Source organism: Panthera uncia, chromosome X (assembly GCF_023721935.1).
Source record: "Panthera uncia isolate 11264 chromosome X, Puncia_PCG_1.0, whole genome shotgun sequence".
In the NCBI taxonomy this organism is placed as follows: domain Eukaryota; kingdom Metazoa; phylum Chordata; class Mammalia; order Carnivora; family Felidae; genus Panthera; species Panthera uncia.
This window is the reverse complement of record NC_064817.1, coordinates 121,643,457-121,665,493: the sequence shown is the minus strand read 5'-3', so window position 1 is coordinate 121,665,493 and position 22,037 is coordinate 121,643,457. Positions and strand designations below refer to the sequence as shown.

The 22,037-nt window shown below is 49.1% G+C and overlaps 1 protein-coding gene across 2 annotated transcripts in view; it reads left to right on the top strand.

The window, feature by feature from the left end:
• GAB3 (GRB2 associated binding protein 3) overlaps positions 1 to 22,037 on the top strand; it is a 78,406-nt gene that overhangs the window by 17,275 nt on the left and 39,094 nt on the right. The window contains exon 2 of one of the 2 annotated variants that reach the window (XM_049644521.1): positions 20,881 to 21,184. In XM_049644521.1, the coding sequence (XP_049500478.1) occupies positions 20,881 to 21,184 (304 nt within the window). Of the gene's footprint in view, positions 1 to 15,903; positions 21,185 to 22,037 lie in introns of those variants that run through there. The other variant, XM_049644520.1, reaches the window with a different exon arrangement.

The following is a 22,037-nucleotide window of genomic DNA, read 5'->3' as shown; positions in this document are numbered from 1 at the left end:
ATTTATTTCTGTAAAATCTTTACTGGCTTTTGACATAAATGTTATATACTTGGATCATACAAAAATTTGGAATTTTGTCATATTCTAGAATTAAAAAAATTTTTTATCTGTATTTATTTTTGGGAGAGAGACAGAGACAGAGAGACAGAGTATGAGTGGGAGAGGGGCAGAGAGAGAGGGAGACCTAGAATCCAAAGCAAGCTCCAGGCTCTGAGCTGTCAGCACAGAGCCCGGCCCAGGCTCGAACTCCCGAACCGTGAGATCATGACCTGAGCTGAAGTTAGATGCTTAACCGACTGAGTCACTCAGGCGCTCCTAGAATTTGTTTAAGTAGGCTCCACAGCCATCGTTGGGCTTGAAATCACGACTCCAGGATCAAGAGCCACATGCTGTACACAGTGAGCCAACCAGGCGCCACATGTTCTAGAATATTTTAAGTAGAGTTGGAATTAACAGCACTTTAAAATTTTGGCAGAATTCCCCTCTAAACTATATCTGCTGCTTTTTTGGTGTGTTTAGATCTTTGTCGACTGTCTACTTCTTTTATGGATTGATCTGTTTAGTCTGTATCTCCCCAAGTCGGTTTTGTAAATTCTGCTCTTCCTGGAAAAGTATCTGTTTCAGTCTGGCTATCAAATTCATATAATTTTACAAAATAGTTCTTATAATTTTTAAGTTTTTTTTTTTTAACCCTTTCCAGAGGTATTTTTTCTTTGTCATTGTGAATTTCTGCTCTATCCCCTTTTTCCTTGTTGGTTAGGTTAGCTCACGGCTTTTCTAGTTTATGGATTTTTATTTTTGTTTATTAGTTCTTTTTTTGATTATTAGTTTTGATTATTCTACTTTTGTACTTTTTCTGACTCTTTAATTTCTCCTTTTTTTATCGACTAATTCCTTCCTTCAACTCTGGTGTGTTAGAGATGGGGAAAGCCAGACTGACCACACTGTCCATATAGATGTTGTAGCACTGCGAGTTTTAATTTGCAAGCAACAGAAGCTGAGCTGACTAATGTAAGCAGAAAAGGATCTTATCAAGCCGATATTGGGTAGCTCACAGAAATGTTGAAAGGGCTGGAGAACCAGCTTTGAGGTTAAACAGCCAGGAAGAAACACCCCAAACCACAACTCAGAACTAGTTCTGGTGAGAAGTCCGCTGCCAGCTGCCCGTTACTTCTCTGTCATGTCAGAGAGTGGGCGATGCCACTTCCCTTTAGTATTGTTGTGTGTCCGCGAGCTAGGCATGATACTGTGAAGTGCATTGTCACCAACACATTCTAAATAAAATAGTATGGAAAAGAAAGAGGAAAGGAAGAAAATTACTGAAATGTCATAGCAAAGCCGAGCATGTGAATGGTAAATACAGTCCTTGATTCCTGTGCCCCTTTTGCTCAACCTATCAGGGCTTCTCCACCTGGTGAGGTGACCTAAGCCTTCATTCCTGAGGATCCTGACTCCTTGGTGGTACCACCAGTGTGTTTTGGGGGTTGGGAGATTAGGGTACTCAGAATCATCCAAATGTCCTCAGATGTCTCTATTCCAATGGTCAGGTTCCCACTCTTTCTATGTATGTATGTGTGTATGCATGTGTGTATATATGTGTATGTATGTGTGTATATGTGTGTATGTACATATGTAAGTAATGTCTCCACCCAACGTGGGGCTGGAACTCACAACCCCGAGATCAAGAGTCGCACACTTCACCGACCGAGCCAGCCAGTCACCCGCCACCCCCGCCCCCTGCCCCCCGCCCCCCGCCCCCAACCCCTTCCCAGACTTTCTTAAGCGTGCTCTTGATTTCCCATAGAAGACCTGGTGGAATAATTTGGCATCTTGTGGTAGTAAACTCTGAGGTTTGTTTCGAGTTGTCTCAGCCCGTGGGTGTAAGACAGAACAGATTCTTTTAGGCCTGTCATAGAGAGCCTAGTTTTTCAACCAGGTTTTGGGCCAAGAGTTCAGGTCATCGAGTTTGGCATCCCTTTTCTTTAAGATGTCCAGCGCCTTGGGAAGTAAATGCCTGTCTTGGAGTCCTAGAGTGTGTCGTGCCCTTTATTGCGATTGTGTGGCTTTGAACGCTGAGCTCCCTCTCCCCACCCCACCCCCAGAAAACCCTGATCTTCAGTAGGCAATTCATTTCAGGTCACGCAAGGGTTATTCAGGTGGCCAAAAACTGTCAATGTTGCCGCCAAACTGTCAGGAAAGACTTATCAGAGTCTGTGCTCTAGCTGGAAGGGAGACTGGAAAAGAAAGGGTACTAATAGGAATGCAGCCGAAGGGGAAAATATGAGAACGATTTTAGAGAAATAACCAACGAAACTTGTTGACTGCTTAACTAAAAGGTATATGAGACGGTTTGGAGCCTGCTGCGGATTCTCTGTCTCCCTCTCTCTCCCTGTCCCTCCCCTCCCCCCTCAAAATAAATCCATGAAAACTTCAGAAAAAAGGTACGTGAGAGAGGGGGAATAATGTTGAGAAGGGTGATTGGCAACCCCAGAGACAACACAGCCGTCACTGTGAACTAGATCTGAAGGGATATCGATGGCCACCCACTTAAATGCTGGCCACACTTTCACCAGTCATGTGTTATCTGGAGACATACAGTGACAGGAAACCGGTTGCATAACATGCTTTGCAAATAACTGTGTGACAGCTGTGACTGTGAGAATCCGGCTCACAGAACACGTGTCATTCTCCGCCACCCAGAAGCCCTGCACACGTGTCTTCTCCGTGTGGCCGGTCTACGCGGCCCTTTGTGCTCGCGGCCCTTTGTGCACACCTTCCGACGGAGCCCTTCCGAAGCGCCAGGAGGACTGAGGCTGCAGACCTAGGGTGTCGGGGCAGGATGATCACTTCTCATCCGGACGCCGGCCTCCGGACAAGGCCGCTGGAGATGCCACGAGCTTTGTTCTGGCAGCCGCACCATGCTGTTGACTCACCCCCAGCTTCCTCTGTGGCTCTGTGAGGCTGTCTTCTCTCCGGTCTGTTCTTGTGCCGTTGCTGCTCTGCTTTTCCCCGGTTCTTATTTCTCCAAGTGCAGTCCACGCACAAACTGTATTTGTTTCAGGTGCACCACGTCACGGGTCCACGTTTTCCTGTGGCCAGACGCTCACCACAATGAGTCTAGTTCCCATCTGTCACCAGATGAGGTCATGCATTTGTTTCTTGTGATGAAAGTTTTTAAGATTTACTTTCTCAGTGACTTTTAAACGTGTGACACAGTATGATTGGCTCTAGTCACCATTGCGGTACGTCACAGCCCCACAGCTAGTGTTCTGTTTCCCTTAAGCCCAGGAACCAGACCGATACTTAGTACGGTTAAATTTCGTCTTGTTTCTCTCCAACTGGTCCCTCCTGTCAGTCTGGGAAGATCCTAGTTTGGGGGCGAGTCCTCGTGGCCGGCACACTCGGGGTCGGCCACATGGTGTTGGAGGTGACTGTGGGACATGCACAAATGGGGTGGATCTGTGCAGAGCTCAGGGACGCTCTCTGGGGCACAGGTAGTAAGTGGTTGAAATCGGGGAGTTGGAGGAGATCATTCAAAGAGAGCGTGATGAGTTAGAAGCAAAGGGGCTTGGGGCGGGACTTTGGGGGGATAGGAGGGGAGGTGCCGTGAAGCCAGGGGAGCTGAGAGCTGGGCTGTTGCAGGGGGAGCGCCGGACAGATGAGGAAGGGACCGGGGGCACAGGACAAGGCAGATGGAGACGGACAGCTGCTTCATCACCGAAACCAGCCGCAGTGGAGAACGCCAAACTGGGGCTTCCTACTCTTTCTGGTGACGCCGACTCGGAACATTCCTAAGGTGCTTGAGGAAGAAGTGGACAACAGAAGCGTGGTGGTAAAGGACAAGAGGATGAGGTCGAGTTGAAAGCAAAGGACAGGGAAGCAAAGGGAAAATTCTCCCAATTCTGGTATTTGGCTCTTTTCAAATTGGAAGCTGGCAGTTTGCACCACCGCCATGTGTAAGACGCACCTGCCTCTAGGTCGTAATAGTCAGCACTCCGACATGTTATTTTCTGAGAGACCAGTGTAATGAATCCGTTCCCCATCTCAGAACAAGTGTGTGTGTCTTTTTTTTAAGTTTACCTGTTTGTTTACTTTTACGTAATCTCTTCCATCAACGTGGGGCTCGAATTCACATTGCCCGAGATCAAGAGTCGCACACTTTTCCGACCGAGTTGTCTTTTTGTGATTGCAGCAGTCGCTGATACTTAATGCCTCAAGCGATGACTTCACTAAGGAATATAAAGCATAATACATATTCTATTTCTCTCTCACTTTTTTTGGAGACTTGATAAATACATGTTGCCAATGACTATTTGACCCTGTGGGCCTCAGCTTCTGGCAGCCATCATCTACAAGTCCTGTTGGGGGATTGCTCTTGCCTTAAGGGACAGCTCTCGGCCTGTGCTGGGACCGAGCTCGAACTGTCCAGGACTTGGCATAGCGCACTCCTCCTACCAGGTGCAGTGAGCTGGGCTGGAGCCCGGGCAGTGAAGACAGAGTAGATGAGGTCAGAGAGGTGATGGGAGGGGTGGGGGACTCAAGCAGGGCCTTTGGCTTGTCCCCTGAGTGTGGGAGGAAGACACTGGAGGACAATGAGCACAGAAACAACACGATTTCGCACACGTTGTGACAGGATCGACCTGGCGGCTGTATTGAGGATAGACTGTAGGGACAAGGGCAGAAGCAGGGAGAAGAGGTGAGAGGTGACTGCAGTGATCCAGGTGACAGGGAGGGGCTCTGCAAGGGGGTGGTGCATGCTGATATATTGGTTCTTGGTGACAAAAAGAGAGGAGTCCAGAATTGCAGGGCGTTTTGGCCTGAGATTTGGAAGCCGGTGGAAGAAGCAGGTCCAGGGATACCCGAACTGCCCTGAGGGCTACGTTATAGAAAGATGTGAACAGCCTCTGCTCAGTTGTTTGAAAATTTGCTTCTGTTTCGTAATTATGAACTTTACCGTTCATTTCACTCCGACTTGTAAATGGACTAATGAAATGGGAACTCGAAGAATCACAAAGCAGAGCACTGAGATTCCCAAAGTACGGGGTGGAGGGGGGTTGGGGTGGGACTTGCATAATTATACCACAATTTATTCAACCTTTTGATGGCTATTTAGTTTCTTTCTGATTTGGGGCCATTATAAATAATGACACTAACATCCACAAATACACATGTCATGCACGTTTGAAAATTTGTTGGCAATCTGATGGGCAAAGGTAGCACATTTGTAATTAGCAATGTCTGGATGTATGATTTCGGGCCATCTGTTTCCTCTGTGAATATGTTTTGTTTATTGTAGCTCACCCCATATTCCTTTTTAAAAAATGTTTATTTATTTTGAGAGAGAGAGAGAGAGACAGCAGAGTAGGGGCAGAGAGAGAGGGAAAGAGAGAGAATCCCAAGCAGGCTCTGTGCTGTCAGCGAGGAACCTGATAACGGGGCTTGATCTCAGGAACCGTGATATCATGACCCGAGCCGAAGCCTTGTCTTACCTTGACTTTTGTTCAAGGGGCCTTTTCACCACATAGACATTTTTGATTTTTTGTAAGTAAATCTGTCACTCTGTACCTACGTCGTTTCTGTGACCCGTTCGGCATGTCGTAATTATAGTCCTGTAATAATTAAACATAAAAGATTAACAGAAAGTATAGAAAAATATTTGTCTCTAATCGTGGCTTGGAGAAGGCCCCCAGCTTGTGTCGGGCTGGATGTGCCCAGAGACCCTGTGTCCCCCGGCTCCAGAGCATGTCGGGAGGCCCTGGCGAGGGCGGCCCCACGTCTGCTGTCTCGGGAGCTGAGGCCTCCGTTGACTTGTCTGTCTCCCTTCCCACACTGTGAGCCCATGAGCACGGGGGCCCAGGGACACTTGCTCGGGGTCCTCTCCCCAAGCGCCCGCAGTGAGGGACCTCAAAGTCAGGGTCCCTTCCCTTGCTAGCTGGTGCCGCGGGCCCGAGAACGCCCTGTCTTCGTGGTGAGCGGAGCGTCTTCGGTCTGGCCCACGGGCCTCGTGGCTCTTCCACGGGCCATGCTCCCGGGGCACTCTTTGGGGTACTGTATCCACAGTACCGAGCAAAGCCTTGCTTTCCATGGGGAGAAATACCTCGCTCTCGCTCACAAAAAGGCAACATGCCATCTGGGTCCCCCAACAGGCGGGCTGCTTTGTCACCCCCTCCCAGGCCTCCTTTTCAGTAGCTGTTTTGGTTCATCACCGCCAGTTCCCATTTCACAAGAAGCAAGTCTGTGGCTCTCTCTCAGTGCTGACAAGAATTCAGTGGTTTGGGGTCTTGGGCCATGAGAACTGTGTAATTAGAAATTAAAACTGAAATTTGAGTGGCATTTAATCTCACCCAAATTTTCACCCCAAATGAGAATTCTAACATTGCCTTGCCAAAGTCTTAGACCCTAAAACGTTATCCTGTTCAGATAATTACCTCTAAGACATATGCTTGATTCAGAGTATTTTGATACTTGAGTTCTTGTGAACTTTAGAGAACAGGTAACTTGCATACTTTTTAAACTATTTAGGCACAGAAATAGTTCTTCAGTAACCGCCACCAAGTTAGGTAAGGAGATTCCAGTACAAAGAAAGAAAACTATAACTCAATCCCACTTAATATAGACATATAATACCCAAGGGGTACAGGAGTGCTGATGCATAGGGGCACCTGTACCCCAGTGTTTACAGCAGCACTTTCAACAACAGCCAAATTATGGAAAGAGCCTAAGTGTCCATCAACTGATGAATGGATAAAGAAGATGTGGTTTATATATACAATGGAATACTACTTGGCAATGAGAAAGAATGAAATCATGCCATTTGCAATAACGTGGATGGAACTGGAGGGTATTATGCTAAGTGAAATAAGTCAGTCAAAGACAGATATTCTATGTTTTCACTCATATGTGGATCTTGAGAAACTTAACAGAAGTCCATGGGGAAAGGGAAGGGGAAAAATAGATACAAACAGAGAGGGAGGGAGGGAAACCACTCTTAAATACAGAGAACAAACAGGGTTGATGGGGGCGTGGGGTGGGGCAGGGAGAGGGAAAATGGGTGATGGGCATCGAGGAAGGCACTTGTTGAGGAGAGCTCTGGGTGTCGTATGTAAACCAATTTGACAATAAATTATATGAAAAACAATATAGATATATGAAACTAATTCCAGCTGTATTGTATTTAAATGGAAGAAAATGGCATAATTTCTGGAAGAGAAGGCTGTAGAATTTCAATCATATGAAAATAAAACTTCATTTATTCATTCAGTCCTTCAACAAATATTTAGCGAGCATTTCCTAAATGTTGTCAAGGACTATTTTACACAGTAGGTACTTCAAAAACAATATAAACTGGGGCGCTTGGGTGGCTCAATCAGTTAAGTGTCCAGCGTTGGCTTAGTTCATGATCTCAAGGTTGATGAGCTCAAGCCCTGCATTGGGCTCTGTGTTGACAGCTCAGAGCCTGGAGCCTGATTTGGATTCTGTGTCTCCCTCTCTCTCTGCCCTTCCCTGACTCGTGCTCTGTGTGTCTCTGTCTCCCTTAAAAATAAAGAAATAAACATTAAAAAAATAAAACTTAAAAAATATAAAAAAGGAAGGAGCACCTGGGTAGGTCAGTCAGTTTAGTGTCCCACTTTGCCTCGGGTCATGATCTCACGGTCCATGACTTTGAGCCCTGCCTCAAGCTGTGTGCTGACAGCTCAGAGCCTGGAGCCTGCTTTGGATTCTGTGTCTCCCTCTCCCTCTGCCCCTCCTCTGCTCACAGTCTAGCTCTCTCTGTCTCAAAAAAACCAAATATTGAAAAAAATTAAAGAAGAAAAATGAAGAGCCGCTTACACAAGGAGGTCTACAAAGGTATGTGACACATAAGAAATAACGTCCAACCTCATTAGACAAATGTCAACAACCAGATACTCTTTTGCTTTGGTCTCTGTGACTGCCAGAGCTTTAGAGAAAGCTGGCAGAAAGAAAACATATTTCTGAGTACATGTTTGCATAATTCCGTGCTGTGAAACTCATCAAAACAAATGAAAAGAACCCAAACTGGAAAAGGAAACTCCAACCAGCTCCTTCTGGAAGGACCCTAGGTCGATTACACATGTCCCCACCCCCTCTGGAGGGCACAGTTTCGACAAAATAGAAAAATGATTTCTGAAGGATTGCAGTGAAAAATCCTTAACTTGGTCCATTCTGGACTCTTGGAAGTCACAAGTGCAGCGGGACAGTGACATGTGAGGAGAGGGACTGCTTACATCGAGGGCCCACCTGAGCTCAGTGCACGCTATGTGGAATTGGAAGTGAGACCGGTCGGTGTCTGGACCGGTCCCCATCATTCACTCGACACACGTTTCTGAACCCTGGCTTGTACATGTGTTCCTGGGTGAAAGGAAGGACATTTGGGTCAGCAACGGGGAGGCCCAAGGGGGGTTGCCTTAACTGTAAGCAATAACGGCTTCTTCCACGTAGCAGATGTATGTGCCTTGAGCCACACAACTCACGAAACCAAGTTGGCACTGAGAAGGTTCTTTTTCTCTGCAGGCACTTGGGGCTAAGCGTCCAGGCTGGCGCCCTCTGGCATCTTGGCTTGTCCCTGGCTGAGACAGGAGCTTCGGTGAACACTGGTGGCCTGTGGTCTCCTGGGTGGAGTAGATTCACGGCCTGTGCTGGCCAGAGCCCAGGAGGTGGTTTTGGCAGCTTCCTGTAGCCAGCAGGTGCTTAGAGCTGAGGAGCTAGCCTGCAGCGTCTATGTGGGGCTGCAGCTCACTGCTTGCTGCCCCCACCCCTGCCGGCCTGGGCCCCCGACAGCCCCCTCCTCCCGTTCACTCTCGTCTCTCCTCCCCTCCCACTCGCCCTGTCCACCTCTGTGTTTTCCATACTGTTATAGTTTCCTTTTCAAACATGAATCTTTAATCCAGGCAGAATTTTTTTTTTTTAACTATGTGTGCAATGAAACACAGATTCGCTGATTTGCTGAGCTGCCTCTAGGCTGCAGGCACTGTTGTGGCATTTTAAGAAGATTTTTCTCTGCACTGAACCTCAGATATCTTATATCTAATAACACAAGACACCAGGTTTCCCAAATTCCTCTATTTTAGGAAACGGGAGGATGGCTTGCTAGACTGAGCTCATTTAAAAAATGTTATTTAATGCTTGTTCATTTTTGAGAGGGACACAGCATGAGTGGGGGAGGGGCAGAAAGAGAGGGAGACACAGAATCTGAAGCAGGCTCTTGGCTCCACGCTGTCAGAAAAAATTTTTTAATGTTTTTATTCATTTTTTGAGAGGGTATGAGCGGGGGGAGGATCAGAGAGAGAGAGAGGGAGACACAGAATCCGAAGCAGGCTCTAGCCTCTGCGCTATCAGCACAGAGCCCGACTCAGGGCTCGAACTCACAAACCGCGAGATCATGACCTGGGCCGAAGTCGGACACTTACCCGATTGAGCCACCCAGGCGCCCCTAGACTGAGCTCATTTTTACAAAACTGTGCTGAATTTTCTCATCTCCTGGGCTTTGTAATCCAAATACGTACTCTCCCACAATCCGAATCCGAATTCTCCTCATTCCTTTCTCTACGTAGAGCTCGTCTGAAGCGAGCACTCCCCTTGCCTCATTCCTTTCTCTGCGGCTCGCTCTTGGGGCTTCTAAGCTCGGTGACCTACATGTGACCCACATAGCTGTGTTCAGTTCACAGCAGCCTCTGATGTCACGGCAGCACACGTTTAAGACCCAGGCTCCCAAGGTAGGTGATCTGAGTAGCTCACGCACCTCAGTGTCCCCAGAGGGATGGAGGGTGTGTACCCCACAGGGTCCATGTGGACGTTAAGTGATTCACTCCAATCCATGCAAACTGCTGACATCGGTGCAAACTGTTATTACTATTTTGAGAAAAATCTGCCTTGAGGTCTTTCTGTTGCTCTGTTAGGAATATCTTCTCATCGTTAGCGGACTCCTTTGGAGACAGTCCCAGGAGCCCTCATGCCTCGGCACTCAGCTTGAGCAGTGGGAGTGTCCCTAGGGGACAGACACCCATGACTGTGAGAGTAATATTTTGTCATTTTTTATTGGAGTAAAATGTACATATATAATATGGGTTATTTTAGCCATGGGTAAAGTTCAGTGGCATTAAACACATTCATGATGTTGTGTAACCATTACCATTAATCTTTACCCAACGCTTGGGGATGATGGTGATTTTTAAAAGCTTATTCTCTGGGCACCTTGTGGCTCAGTCAGTTGAGTGTCTGACTCTTGGTTTGGGCTCGGGTCACGATCCCCAAGTCGTGGGATCAAGCCCCACTTCAGGCTCCGCGCTGAGCATCAAGCCTGCTTGGGATTCTCTCTGTCTCCCTTTGCCCTTCCCCCGCTCTTGCATGTACATTCTCTCTCTCTCTCTCGCTCTCAAAAAATAAATACAATAAAATAAAGGAAACTAAAATCTTATTCTTATGTGTTCATGCTGTTGCAGGGACCCCGCTTAAAATATTTCCTCATCAGCCAGGTCAGTTGTCAAGTTGTCCATTCCACCACAGACTCTTACTCTATCACAGAACTTACTAGAGTTTCAAACAGCTGTTTCTTCCTGAGTTGGTTTTCAGCCATTGTTCCAAGCCGTCGTGTTGATCCTGAGCCTGATACCTAATGTATTGGTGACCTTCCTGGGTTCACAACACCTGCAGATTTGATTAGCTGGTCTTAATGACCTCTGAGAATCTACCATGTAAGAAATAATGAGAAACTAGCCAGGACACTCAGTGGCACTTAGGTTGACAATTCATGAGGAAGGTCAAGTGCATGTCATGTAATGTGGCACACTTATCTCTGCCGAACATCCCTCCTCAAGATTCCTCCTTCCAAGGCCCGCCACGCTGCAGAGACACAGGACTTTTCTGCGTCTGTTGACAACCATGGAAGCTGATCCTGTGGGCCAGGCCATCTCCAGGACAATCACAGGAAGTTGTTCCATGCCTGGGACAAGTCTTAGCTGTATCTGGCAGCGAACAGAAGGTTACAGGCCATCAGGCTGAAGGGTCACCAGCAATCCCAGGGCTACTGGCACTGAGCCAGGACAAAGAGGAGCAGTGTAACGGGCTCCTGGAAATTCCCGACCCGCTGCCCTTGGGTCCCATGGCTTTTGCGGTCCCCTTTGGCAAGGAAGTAGAAGGCGGAGAGAAAGTGGAACATTATTCAGAATTCTGTTTGTTTGATGATTTTCACCTTTTGCAACCCATAAACACGCCCCAAACTTCCTGAGTATTTTCATGGCGAAGCCATTGGGAAGAGAATGGGGGAACTTCAGGTCGTTACCAACTGCTCCCCTTCATCTCGTGTTCTGGGACCGCATCCAAGATCCCTGGGGGCCGTACAAATGGCGGCGGTGATTGACTCGTTAGCTTTTCTAAACACTAGCTAGCATTTACGAAGCCCACATCAACTGTGGGCAAGACAACAACAAGAAAAAGCCAGCGGGGGGAACCTGCTGGTAGAGGAACAGTGATGAGGAAGGATGTAAGAGGAAATGAAAAGTCAGTCCGTAAATCAGACAAGGGCCAGTCTTATTTGTCTTTGCTTTTTTTTCCTCCCCGTCTTCTGATCTCTAGAGAAGAGTGCATGTAAAGGGACAGAAATATTCCACTTTGGAAGACAGCTAAATCAGGGGAAATGCTTCTGATAGTTTTGTGGGATAAAACAGTCTTTGCTGAGAGGGCTCAGACACGTGACTTGCAGGGCACTGCTGTGTCACTGTTTCCCTCCAGATGCCTCCCAGGAAGCTGCAGGAGTGGCCGGATCAGCCAGCTGGGAAACCTGCCCGGTGACGTGTTCAGATAGCTTCCCGGGTCACCGACCAACTCCCACTGTTTTTGCTTTTCTTGAATTTCAACTAATTTTTGTTGAACTTCTTAAGTTATAGAGTGTTGTTTAAAACATTTTTTTAATGTTTGTTTATTTTTGAGAGGCAGAGAGAGACAGTGCCGGCAGGGGATGGGCAGGGAGAGAGGGGGACACAGAATCCAAAGCAGGCTCCAGGCTCCAGGCTCCACACCGCCAGCACAGAGCCAGACATGGGACTCGAACTCACGAACTGAGAGATCATGACCTGAGACAAAGTCGGACGCTTCACCGACTGAGCCACGCAGGCTTCCCAAGTTACAGAGTGTTCTTGAACACTGAAGGGGGAGTGATGACACTTGCATTAATGAACAAGACACTTGGAAAAATTCACTGTTCTGGAAAAATTCACTGCTTTGAGCACTTCACAGGATTATGAGTAAAAGTGGATAAACTGGTAAGAGAAAGGAATGCCATTGGTGGCAGCTCCTGTGCCGCTGTCCCACGCAGAGCACTCTGAGCAGTCGGTACCACATTGCACAGTGACGGTGTCTGCGCATTTGTAAACCAGAGCCTGCCATTCAGCATGGAGGCCTCCCTCCATCGTGGTCACGTGCCCTTGGTGGGCCGGGACTAGCAATTCCGTGTCTTCCACCGGCTGGTGCCACCGCTCCAGCTTCACCGACTGTCGCTCCTACCCTCTCGGCGGTTGCAGATTCATCCACGCAGCACATCCCATCAGTGCATTAGGCCCGCGAGACCACTGTGAGCATTGTAGAAGCAGAGCCTGCGTCGTAGTTCTCTCTGCCCCCAGCACGCTTCCCGTTCGGTGACTGTAAGCGTGGACACACGTGGAGTGAAGGCAAGCATGTTTTGTGCACACCCCCTCTGCCAGCTTTCTGTACTCTCTTGACTTCTTTTGGGTTGAGGATGTTTTTGTGAGCTTATTTAGAAACATCGTTAGATCCCCAGGAGGCTGGTGGCCTTCTGTTGTTCCCCTAGTGTCTCTATCTTACACAACCAGTAAATGACATCGAGAACATCCGAGAGCTGCTGCAGGCTTCCCCTGTCGCACATGCACACGCGCGCCTGTGTGCGCGTCAGTGCACTTTCATCAGCCGTAGTTTCGCGTGACCGCCACCGCTGTCAGTATGTAGATCTGTTCCAACACAGGGGTCCTTCCCATTCCTCCTTCACGGCCACAGCGCTAGTCTGTCCGTTGCGCCACTAGCCCACATCAACAATGCACTGCAGGTACTTCAGGGACCAGCAATACCAAAGGGTCGAAACCTAGCTCCCAGTGCAGCCACACGGAGGTCCTGTTCCTTCAGCCTGACTTGGGAAGCCTGGCTGCGAAGGCAGGTTGTGGACCCATCCTGTGTGTATGTGGAGGAAATGATTTCATAGCTTTGGGATTTCACCACTGCAGAGGGGGCAGGGGGCCAATTCCGCCGAAACAAAGGGACAGTAATCACTCTGGCCAGAAAAGCAGTTTAAACCAGAGGTGTCTCTTTACGGCCTTGGAGACTTTCAGGATGTTTCTCCGTTCATTTCAGTGTTTTTTGACAATGGACATAATCCAGACAGGCCACTTCAATTTTATGGGAGTGAATTCTGGAGCACAAGAAGTGAAATTGCTATAACCTGGCCAGGTTTATCTCACTTTGCAAGTAAAACCGAGCGCACAAATCAAATGTTCAGACTTCTAAGGTGTCTCCTTCGTAAACTCCAACCTTGATAATCTGTCTCAATAGCTGATAAAAGCTCATGTTAGGTTTGCTTAACTGATCACTTTCACACCCCAATTTAATCCTGAACAGGCCGCTGCAGTGTCTGGATAGAGCATTTACTGTGTTTGATTTAAAAGTCCGGTACCAAGCCTTGTGTGACTGCCTCGCATCCAGCTTAGAGATCACATCTGCCTGGTTCACCATCACATCCCAGTCTCTTGCCGCATAAATGTGTCATGAGTGAATCTTGGTGATTAGGTTTGTTATGAACCCACAAAAATAGTCATTTTTCTCAAGACTAGTATTTTTAAGTTGATTATTTATTTTGAGGGAGAGAGAAAGAGAACATGCAAGTGGAGGAGAGACAGGGAGAGAGATAATTCCAAGCAGGCTCCCGCTGTCAGTGCAGAGCCCCACGTGGGGCTCAATCCTATGAACCATGAGATCATGACCTGAGTGGAAATCAAGAGTTGGACGCTTAACTGACTGAGGCCCCTCTAGGCGCCCCTCTCCAGAGTAATATTGTATATATTTTTAAACTTTATTTATCTTAAAAAAAAATTTGTTTAACGTTTATTTATAATTTTTGGGGAGAGAGAGACAGAGCATGAGCCGGGAAGGGCCAGAGAGAGAGGGAGACACAGAATTAGAAGCAGGCTCCAGGCTCTGAGCTGTCAGCACAGAGCCCGACGCGGGGCTTGAACCCACGGACCGCGAGATCATGACCTGAGCTGAAATTGGATGCTTAACCAACTGAGCCACCCAGGTGCCCTGCCAACCACATTCTTCCTGAGCTTCTGTGAATAATTAGGCCATGTTTGTTAGTCTTGATCATTCGAAGGCTTCTTGTTAAGCTTTCTTTGGGCAAGTCTAGAGCGCCTCCACTCCAGGGCTGGTTTGGCCTATTCCAATTCTAAGCTGTGGCCTTTCCAGAGTCTCTCCTGAGTGTTTCAGGTTTTTCCACTCTAACTGGTCAGAAGTCAGACATGTCCCAGCCCTGGTAGGTGTTCAGTTCGTGGGTCCCTGGTCGTTGTTTTTGGATTTGTGTTTCGGTTCACCTCATGGAGTTTCACTGTACATGTGCTGTCATTAGTACGGGTCTTGTGGGGTGGTTCCTCTGTAGGCTTCTGGAACTCTTTCCTTACCTAGCTTCCTCCTCTCTGGCCCTGTTCCCTGCAAATTTCAGCCACCTCAACCATCCAGAATTTTTATCTCTGTCTTCTCAACTCTGCAAGACTGCTGTGCTCTGTTTAGGACCCCCTCCCCTCACTGTCATGGTCTAGAAATGGGCCTGGAAGCCGAAAGCCAGGATGGTCCATGGGCTTACCTCTTTCGTTTCTCTTCTCATACGGGTCACAGCCCTGCACTGACTGTCGTCCAGTGCCTGAAAGCACTCGTTGCATCTACTTGGTCTAGTTGGTTTTATGGGTAGGGGGTAAGTTCAGTGCCAGGTCTACACTGGTGTGGCTGGAAGTGGAGTGATTTGAATGTGTACCAACAGTTGAGGAACGTATCCGTTTGCTGGAGCTGCTGTGACAAAGTGCCACAGATTGGGTGGCTTAAACAACAGAAATGTATTGTCTTACGATTTAAGAAGCTAGAAGTCTGGGATCAAGATGTCGGCAGGGCCGGGAGGAAGGATCCATCCCAGGCCTCTCTCCTGGCTGATTAGCTGGCTGATAGCCATCTTCCCTCTCTGCCTCTTTGTGATATATTCCTTCTATGCATGTGTGCACATTTTCCCCTTAGCTCCCACACTAATAGCGTCATTTTAACTTGCTAAAGATTCTGTCTCCAAATCCAGTCACACTCTGAGGTCCTGGGGGTTGGGACTTCAGCATATGAATGGGGGGATGGGGGTACCTAACTCAACCCATCCCAGGGAAGTTGAGATTCCACCCCAGGCTCGCTGGCACTTGGGCTTTTCTTTGACCCGGCGGGTCACTGTCTACCAAGAACCAAACTACGAGGTGTTTGTAAATTATGAAGTCAGCAAGTTGGGTTGGTTTAAGAGGAGAACAACACGTAGCTTTTAGTCTTAGAAAGATGAGATTCAATTATTCCTTTAACACTTCCCTACAGATGAGCAGGCTTGTGATCCAGACACACCCTCCTGGAGGAGCTCAGTTTTAACCTTTCTCAGATTCGAGGAATGAGCACAAACACTTTTCCACAAGGTTACAGGATGTTGCAGGTTTTTCTTGTTGGAGATGATACTCATGGGGTGGTAATGAGTCAGCTTGGTGGCTGTGGCAGGAAAGGCTCATGGGAAACAGATTTTGATTATCAGAGCTAGAAAAGCCCTCAGAACCATTGGTGCATGGGTTGCGGGGGGGGGGGGGGTATGCACTCCACAGGGGAGAAAGTTTCCCCAGGGCAAGCAGTGCCTTGTGCCCTGGTAACACACAGCCCCATCATCCTTTTATAAGTTACTTTCAAATTGATAATGTTTCTCTGTCCATTTGTCATGGCTTCGCCGCAATCACAGCACACGGGAGGCAGGCCAGGGCATACTGGCTCCGTTTACACATGCCGAGGTTCGCAGCGGTCAAGTGCTCAAGGCCGCCCAGAAAGTGAGAAGCAGCATCAGAATTCAAAAGGAACCCCTTTTTTTGTACTCCATTTCTCTGTGAAGATGAGCATGCCCTGCACCGAGAGGATCTGGAAAGCAAAATCACTGTGCACACAATTAGCCACAATTATGAATAACTTATAAAATGATGATGGCGCTGCTTCTGGGACATGTGCAGTGGAGGAGGTCCAAGGGGAGGGGGCGGACTTCAGGGCAGCCGTGGAAGCTAGCGGTCCTGCACTTGTAAAAGGTAAAGAGCTCCTATGTGAGAAGAGACAGCAGCCCTCAAGCCCTCACGTCCTCTGTGAGTTCACCAGTCCTCCAGCATCCTTCCACCTGTTGTGCACAGTGCCTGGCACACAGTAGGTACTTAATAACTGTTTATTGAGTGGGGGTGGCTGGGGGACTCAGCCAGTTAGGCATCTGACTCCTGGGTTCAGCTCAGCTCATGATCTCCCGGTTCTAGAGTCCCAGCCCCAAGTTGGGCTCTGTGCTGACAGTGCGGTGCCCACTTGGGAGTCTGTCTCCTCTCTCTCTGCCCCTGCCCCGTGCACTCTCTCTTGTAGAAGAAAACACAAACCTAGCAACCCACATAAAACACATATGTGGCTTGTGAATTATTATTATTATTATTAGCTGAGCCCTCGGTAGAAGCCCTCTTGTAACCAAAAGGATTTTAAACCAATTCACTCAGATGAGCGTCCCCTAGGCACTATGATATAAAGTTTTCATCTCCTGGGTAGTCTGCCCCCCTTTTTCTTATTGTTTATGTGTGGAGGAAAGTGGGCCTTTGAGATGCCGGATCTCCCCCCGGGTCGGCTTGTGGTCGATCACACCCTCGTACCATTTCGCTTCCTGAGCCAGCAAGTGTTGGTGCCTCATGCCTATAGCTGCTGATTCACAGGGGTGGCAAAATGGGGATATTCGAATTCTGTCATTTATTTTCCTTTATGGGTCAGAACGCATTTATAAACAGGTGTTTGCCTTCATCTTCCCAGTGGGACGGCTTGTCGAGGAAGGGCAGCATAGTGATGGATTCTTTCCCTTTGTTTACCTGTTTGCATGATTAATGTCTTGGAACTGTTTCATTGTATCTTTTTAAAAAAGTTTATTTATTTTGAGGAGGAGAGAGAGAGAGAAGGGGAGACGGGGAGGGGCAAAGAGAGAGAGAGAATCCCCAGCAAACTCTGCACTGTCAGCACGGAGCCCGACGAGGGGCTGGAAATCACAAACCGTGAGATCATGACCTGAGGCCAAATCAAGAGTCGGATGCTCAACTGACTGAGCCACCCAGGCACCCGTCTTTAAGTTTACTTTTGAGAAATGTCTACATGCAACATGGGGCTTGAACTCATGATCCAGGCTGAGGCAGCCCAACGCCCCACGCTGTTTTATTGTAAAGAGCCTCGCTTTTGCGCGGGCCGGCTGCTTTCAGGGCCTTTGTCGTGTGCACACCTGGAAAGTGCACGACACACCTGGGGCCATGGCTCGACGTCGTCGGTAGAGACAGTGCTCCCAGGGGCCTGGCGTCTGCCTTTATTAGAGTCAAGGGGGGTGCGTAGGGTTTCCGGGGCCAGCTCTTGGGGAGTTTGACGCACAAGCATGTGGAGAGAAAAAACAAGGGACCCAAACGGTCAGCTATCCAAATCAGCCGAGATGTGTACAGCCAAGGCGCCTGGGTGGGGTCAGGGGACCTGCTCCGGGTGCAGTGGCAGGCTGGCCACACGCCCTTGGAGATGGTGTCTCTGCGGCGGACGCCTCGGCAGCCCGAGCGGCGGCCAGACACTTGCAAGCAATTGTAGCGGAAGCCTTTCCACTAGCTGCTTCCTGGGCCCTTCTTCAGCCTTGGCTTCCCCACCACTTCCTCCTGGAAGCTTCCCTGGGCCCCGCAATCGCATGTGTCTTTTGTGCGTCCCCAGAGAATTTTGGCTTTCCGTGACCATAGGACTGACCTCCCAGACTGCAATCGTCTGTTTATCCCTCTGCCCACTTCCCTTGCCCCCCACGGCCCTGTGCCCCGGTCCCCTCTGTTTTCCCGGTGCCCACACGGTGTCAGCATAGGAGCGGGCCACTGGGAGATGGCTGTTGAACAAATGAGTGACATTCAGACATGACCGTGTCATTCTCCTCTTGCGCTCATGCTGCTCCCAGCCGACCCTCCGCCCGTGCAGCCACTGCCACGGCTTGAGATCCCTTCCCCACCCTGGCTCTCACCCAATTCTCTGTCTCCATCATCGGGCAGGATGCACAGCGATTCTTGCTATTACTTTTATCCCCCCCAAACTGCTCTTAAAGGATGAGAAATCTGTTCCCATAAAACTAAGAACAATTAAGTTGACACTTGGTTCTGCACTCTGTTTGACTTCCTCTTTTAGAATCAGTTTGGGGAAGTACAACAAAGTTCCTGTTCACATTTCCCTACCACAGTAGCCTTTGGAAAGTTCGGGCTGCCCCAGGCTCCCCGTGAAAGCTTTCCTTAGTGGGTACACATGGCATTCCCTTGTCCCCTGGACCCCTCCCTGGGCCTGCCCTGCATCCCCGTTTGCCCGATTTCCCATCCCCCCATGTTCCGAACTGCACAGTGACACTTGAGCACTTCTGTTCAGTGGCTTTACCTCATCTGATGCCATGTTTCTGCAACAGGAGTTTGTTGAATCATGCATTTTCCTGTCTTTCCTGAATCATCCCCATGAGCACACAAACGTGCTGTTATGTTTCTAATCTTTGACGATGAGGGCTTAATCCCACCGCTCTGTCCCTCTTCTGAGTGGCCAAACCTCGCCTCAGAGAGGCGAAACCAAGGCCGGGCGCACCTGCCAAGTGCCTGTTCCCTCCTTGTCCCAACCCAGCGCGGAGTGCCTGCCCCATTGCCGCAGCCTCACAGGGGTTTTCGGAGGCCTAACGGTAGATCTCTTGTGATGACTGGCCTTTCCCCTGTCGGCGCTTGATTGGGTTCTCTGCTGCCTCGGGTCTCCGGTTCCCTGGGCAGTGAGGGAGCTGAGAACTCTCCCAGATGGTGGCCTGTCATTCTACAGGGGTCTCTTGGTCTCAGCTGGTGGCTTTATAAATGTGTCAGGCCCAAGAAGCTAGAGATAGAAAGGACTTCCTGTCCCAGTGGTCACCATGCCTCCTGGCAGAAGCCCGCACTTCCTGCTGTCGCACACACCACCGCTCAGAAGAGCTAACCACAGCTATAAATCTGCCCCTTGCACTTGCCAACTGCAGCATCAAGTGTCTCCGCTGGAAAACAGCCCCGCCGTCGGCCCGTCGGCCTGTCGGCCTGCTCCCCTGGTCTGTGTCTGGTTCTTCACAGCAGAACACAGGGTGCCCTAATGTAAGAAAATGGATGGCTTTTTAAAAAATTTTTTTAATGTTTTTATTTATTTTTGAGACAGAGCATGAGCAGGGAGGGGCAGAGAGAGAGGGAGACAGAATCTGAAGCAGGTTCCAGGCTCTGAGCTGTCAGCACAGAGCCCGACGCGGGGCTCGAACTCACGAACCATCAGACCGTGACCTGAGCCGAAGTCGGACGCTCAACTGACTGAGCCACCCAGGCACCCTGAAAATGGACGACTTTGAGGAAGGGCCTTACTTCCTTCTCCCTGGCTTCAGGAGATGGTGGGGAAGTTAACAGCGAAGACTCCTTGGAACGGCAGGGCCATGGTCAATTGCCGATACGTCTTTTCCTAGGTCTCATACCCAAGGAGGCAGCTCATTCCAGGTCAGGGGACAGTGGGGACTGAGGAGCTCCAGGGGCATGCAAAGCATCTTCCCACCTCCCGGTGCTGGTTTCTCTGGAGCATCATTCTCTTTTTTGGGTGTGGATCAGGTGAAGCGTGATCATTTTACCTCAATGCTTGGCTCTCTCCTTTCAGCTGTCATAGTGCTTGTCAGCAGGCTGTGAAAGCTTAAGCCACATGGTTCCTGCCCTGCACCTCCCCCCGCCCGCCTGGACGACAAGCAAACCACACCTATTTTCCAATGCCCCCTAGGACATCCCGATTCCTGGTTTGGGACACACTGTGGTTTAGGACGGAATGCTGGCTACACTCCCCCTCTTGACTGTTTTACTCCACATTCGTTACTCTGAACCTCAGTGTTCTCAGACATAAAATGTACACACAGAGAAAACAATTACCTTTCCCACAGGATAGTTTTGGAGCTTCAATGAGTTATGGTAAAGCAGTTGGGAGTTACAGAAAGACGGTCAGAAACTTCAGATGATGGTAATCCTCTCTCCTCTCAAATGTGTATGATTTTTCTTTTCTTGTTGAGCAATTCTCTAGAAGTTAAATAATGTTAGCTAATACCGACAACAGTGGGCACTCACGATTTGTACCTGATTTTTGCGTCCAATCTTGGCTTTGGGATTCAGATAGATAGTGCTAAGAAGGCTTTCGTCTCATTCGTTACTAAGTTTTTTTTTTTTTTTTTTTTGTAAGCATGAACACGTGTGCATTGATGTGACACTCCTCAGCTGCATCAGTTGGGATGATTGTATAGATCTGGTCCTCTGACCCGTGGGCACGAATGCCATTGCTGCAGTCCCCAGTGACGAGCCATCCTTAAAATCATTGAATAAAGTGGGCTTGTACATGGTGTACTAGCCACTTAATGCAAAGCTGGGTGGACATTGCATTTCACTGTTAGGGTGGTTGATCTGCTTCTCTGCTGTCCTTGTCATGAAACAGGTTCTCGGCAGAGCTGGAGAAGCCCATGCCGTGGGTCCGGTAACTTGTCGAATTGCCTCCCTGCAGGCCTGGCGCAAGCGCTGGTTCGTCCTCCGGCGGGGCCGCATGAGCGGCAGCCCGGACGTCTTGGAGTACTACAGGACCAAGCACTCGAGCAAGCCCATCCGTGTGATCGACCTCAGCGAGTGTGCAGTGTGCAAGCACGTGGGCCCCGGCTTCGTCCGGAAGGAATTTCAGAATAACTTCGTGTTCATTGTCAAGACCGCTTTGCGTACATTCTATCTGGTGGCTAAGACCGAAGTAGAAATGCTGGTGTGGGTGTACAGCATCAGTCAGGTCTGCAACTTCGGCCAACTGGAGGATGGTGCGGGTGAGAGCAGGGCCGGGGTTCCCGTGAGCCGGGGGCGGCCTGGGGCATGTGATGCACCCTGGAGCACTTCTGCGGGAAAACACATCACGATGCCAACCCCACCTCCTCAAGGGTATTCGGATGGGCTCCTTGATATCAGAATTGTTCCCACAAAGTACGGTTCTAGAAGCTGCTTCCTTTCACCTGGTTCTAGGTTTCAGGCCCCAGTGTGCACACACTGAGCATGACAAGTGACTTTGGTGGCCTTGAAGCCACTCCGTAGCTTTTGCAGTAAAAGTAGAATGTGGGTGAGGATGTCCCGTAGGGCTCTGAGTTTCCCCATGCTGTTGTGGCTGCTGATTTCCCAGAAATATTAAATACCACTGTTTTTCCAACATTCATGGAAGTCTAGCTTTTCTGTTGTCTAGTGGGTTGTTCGGCACTGGATGCTAGAACAGAACTCATAGGCAGGGAAGAATTTGTCCTGTCTCCAATTGTCTCAAGGTCAGCTCAGGGCAAGTTAGCTCTGACATTGCTCTGGGCTACGTCTGGGTTCTTTCTCCTGTTCGCTCTCTCCATCACTCTCTCGCTCTCATACAGATCCACGCACACGTAGTGTCCTTTCTATGTAATATACTGGCTGTACTGCATCTAGGGTTACAATCCACTCACCTTCACGGACTTTGCTGTTGAGCCCCTGGCATCATTGCACCACGCCCTGATCCTCAACCTGTGCGACCTTGAATCTGACTTCTTCTAGCACGTTAGTCTGGTGGACAAAACCTCAGTCCTAGATTCCACAGCTGACAGCATTACTGTGTGCTTATCACCTGCCGCTGAAACATGCCTCACACCGCTAGGTGGCGGTGGAGAG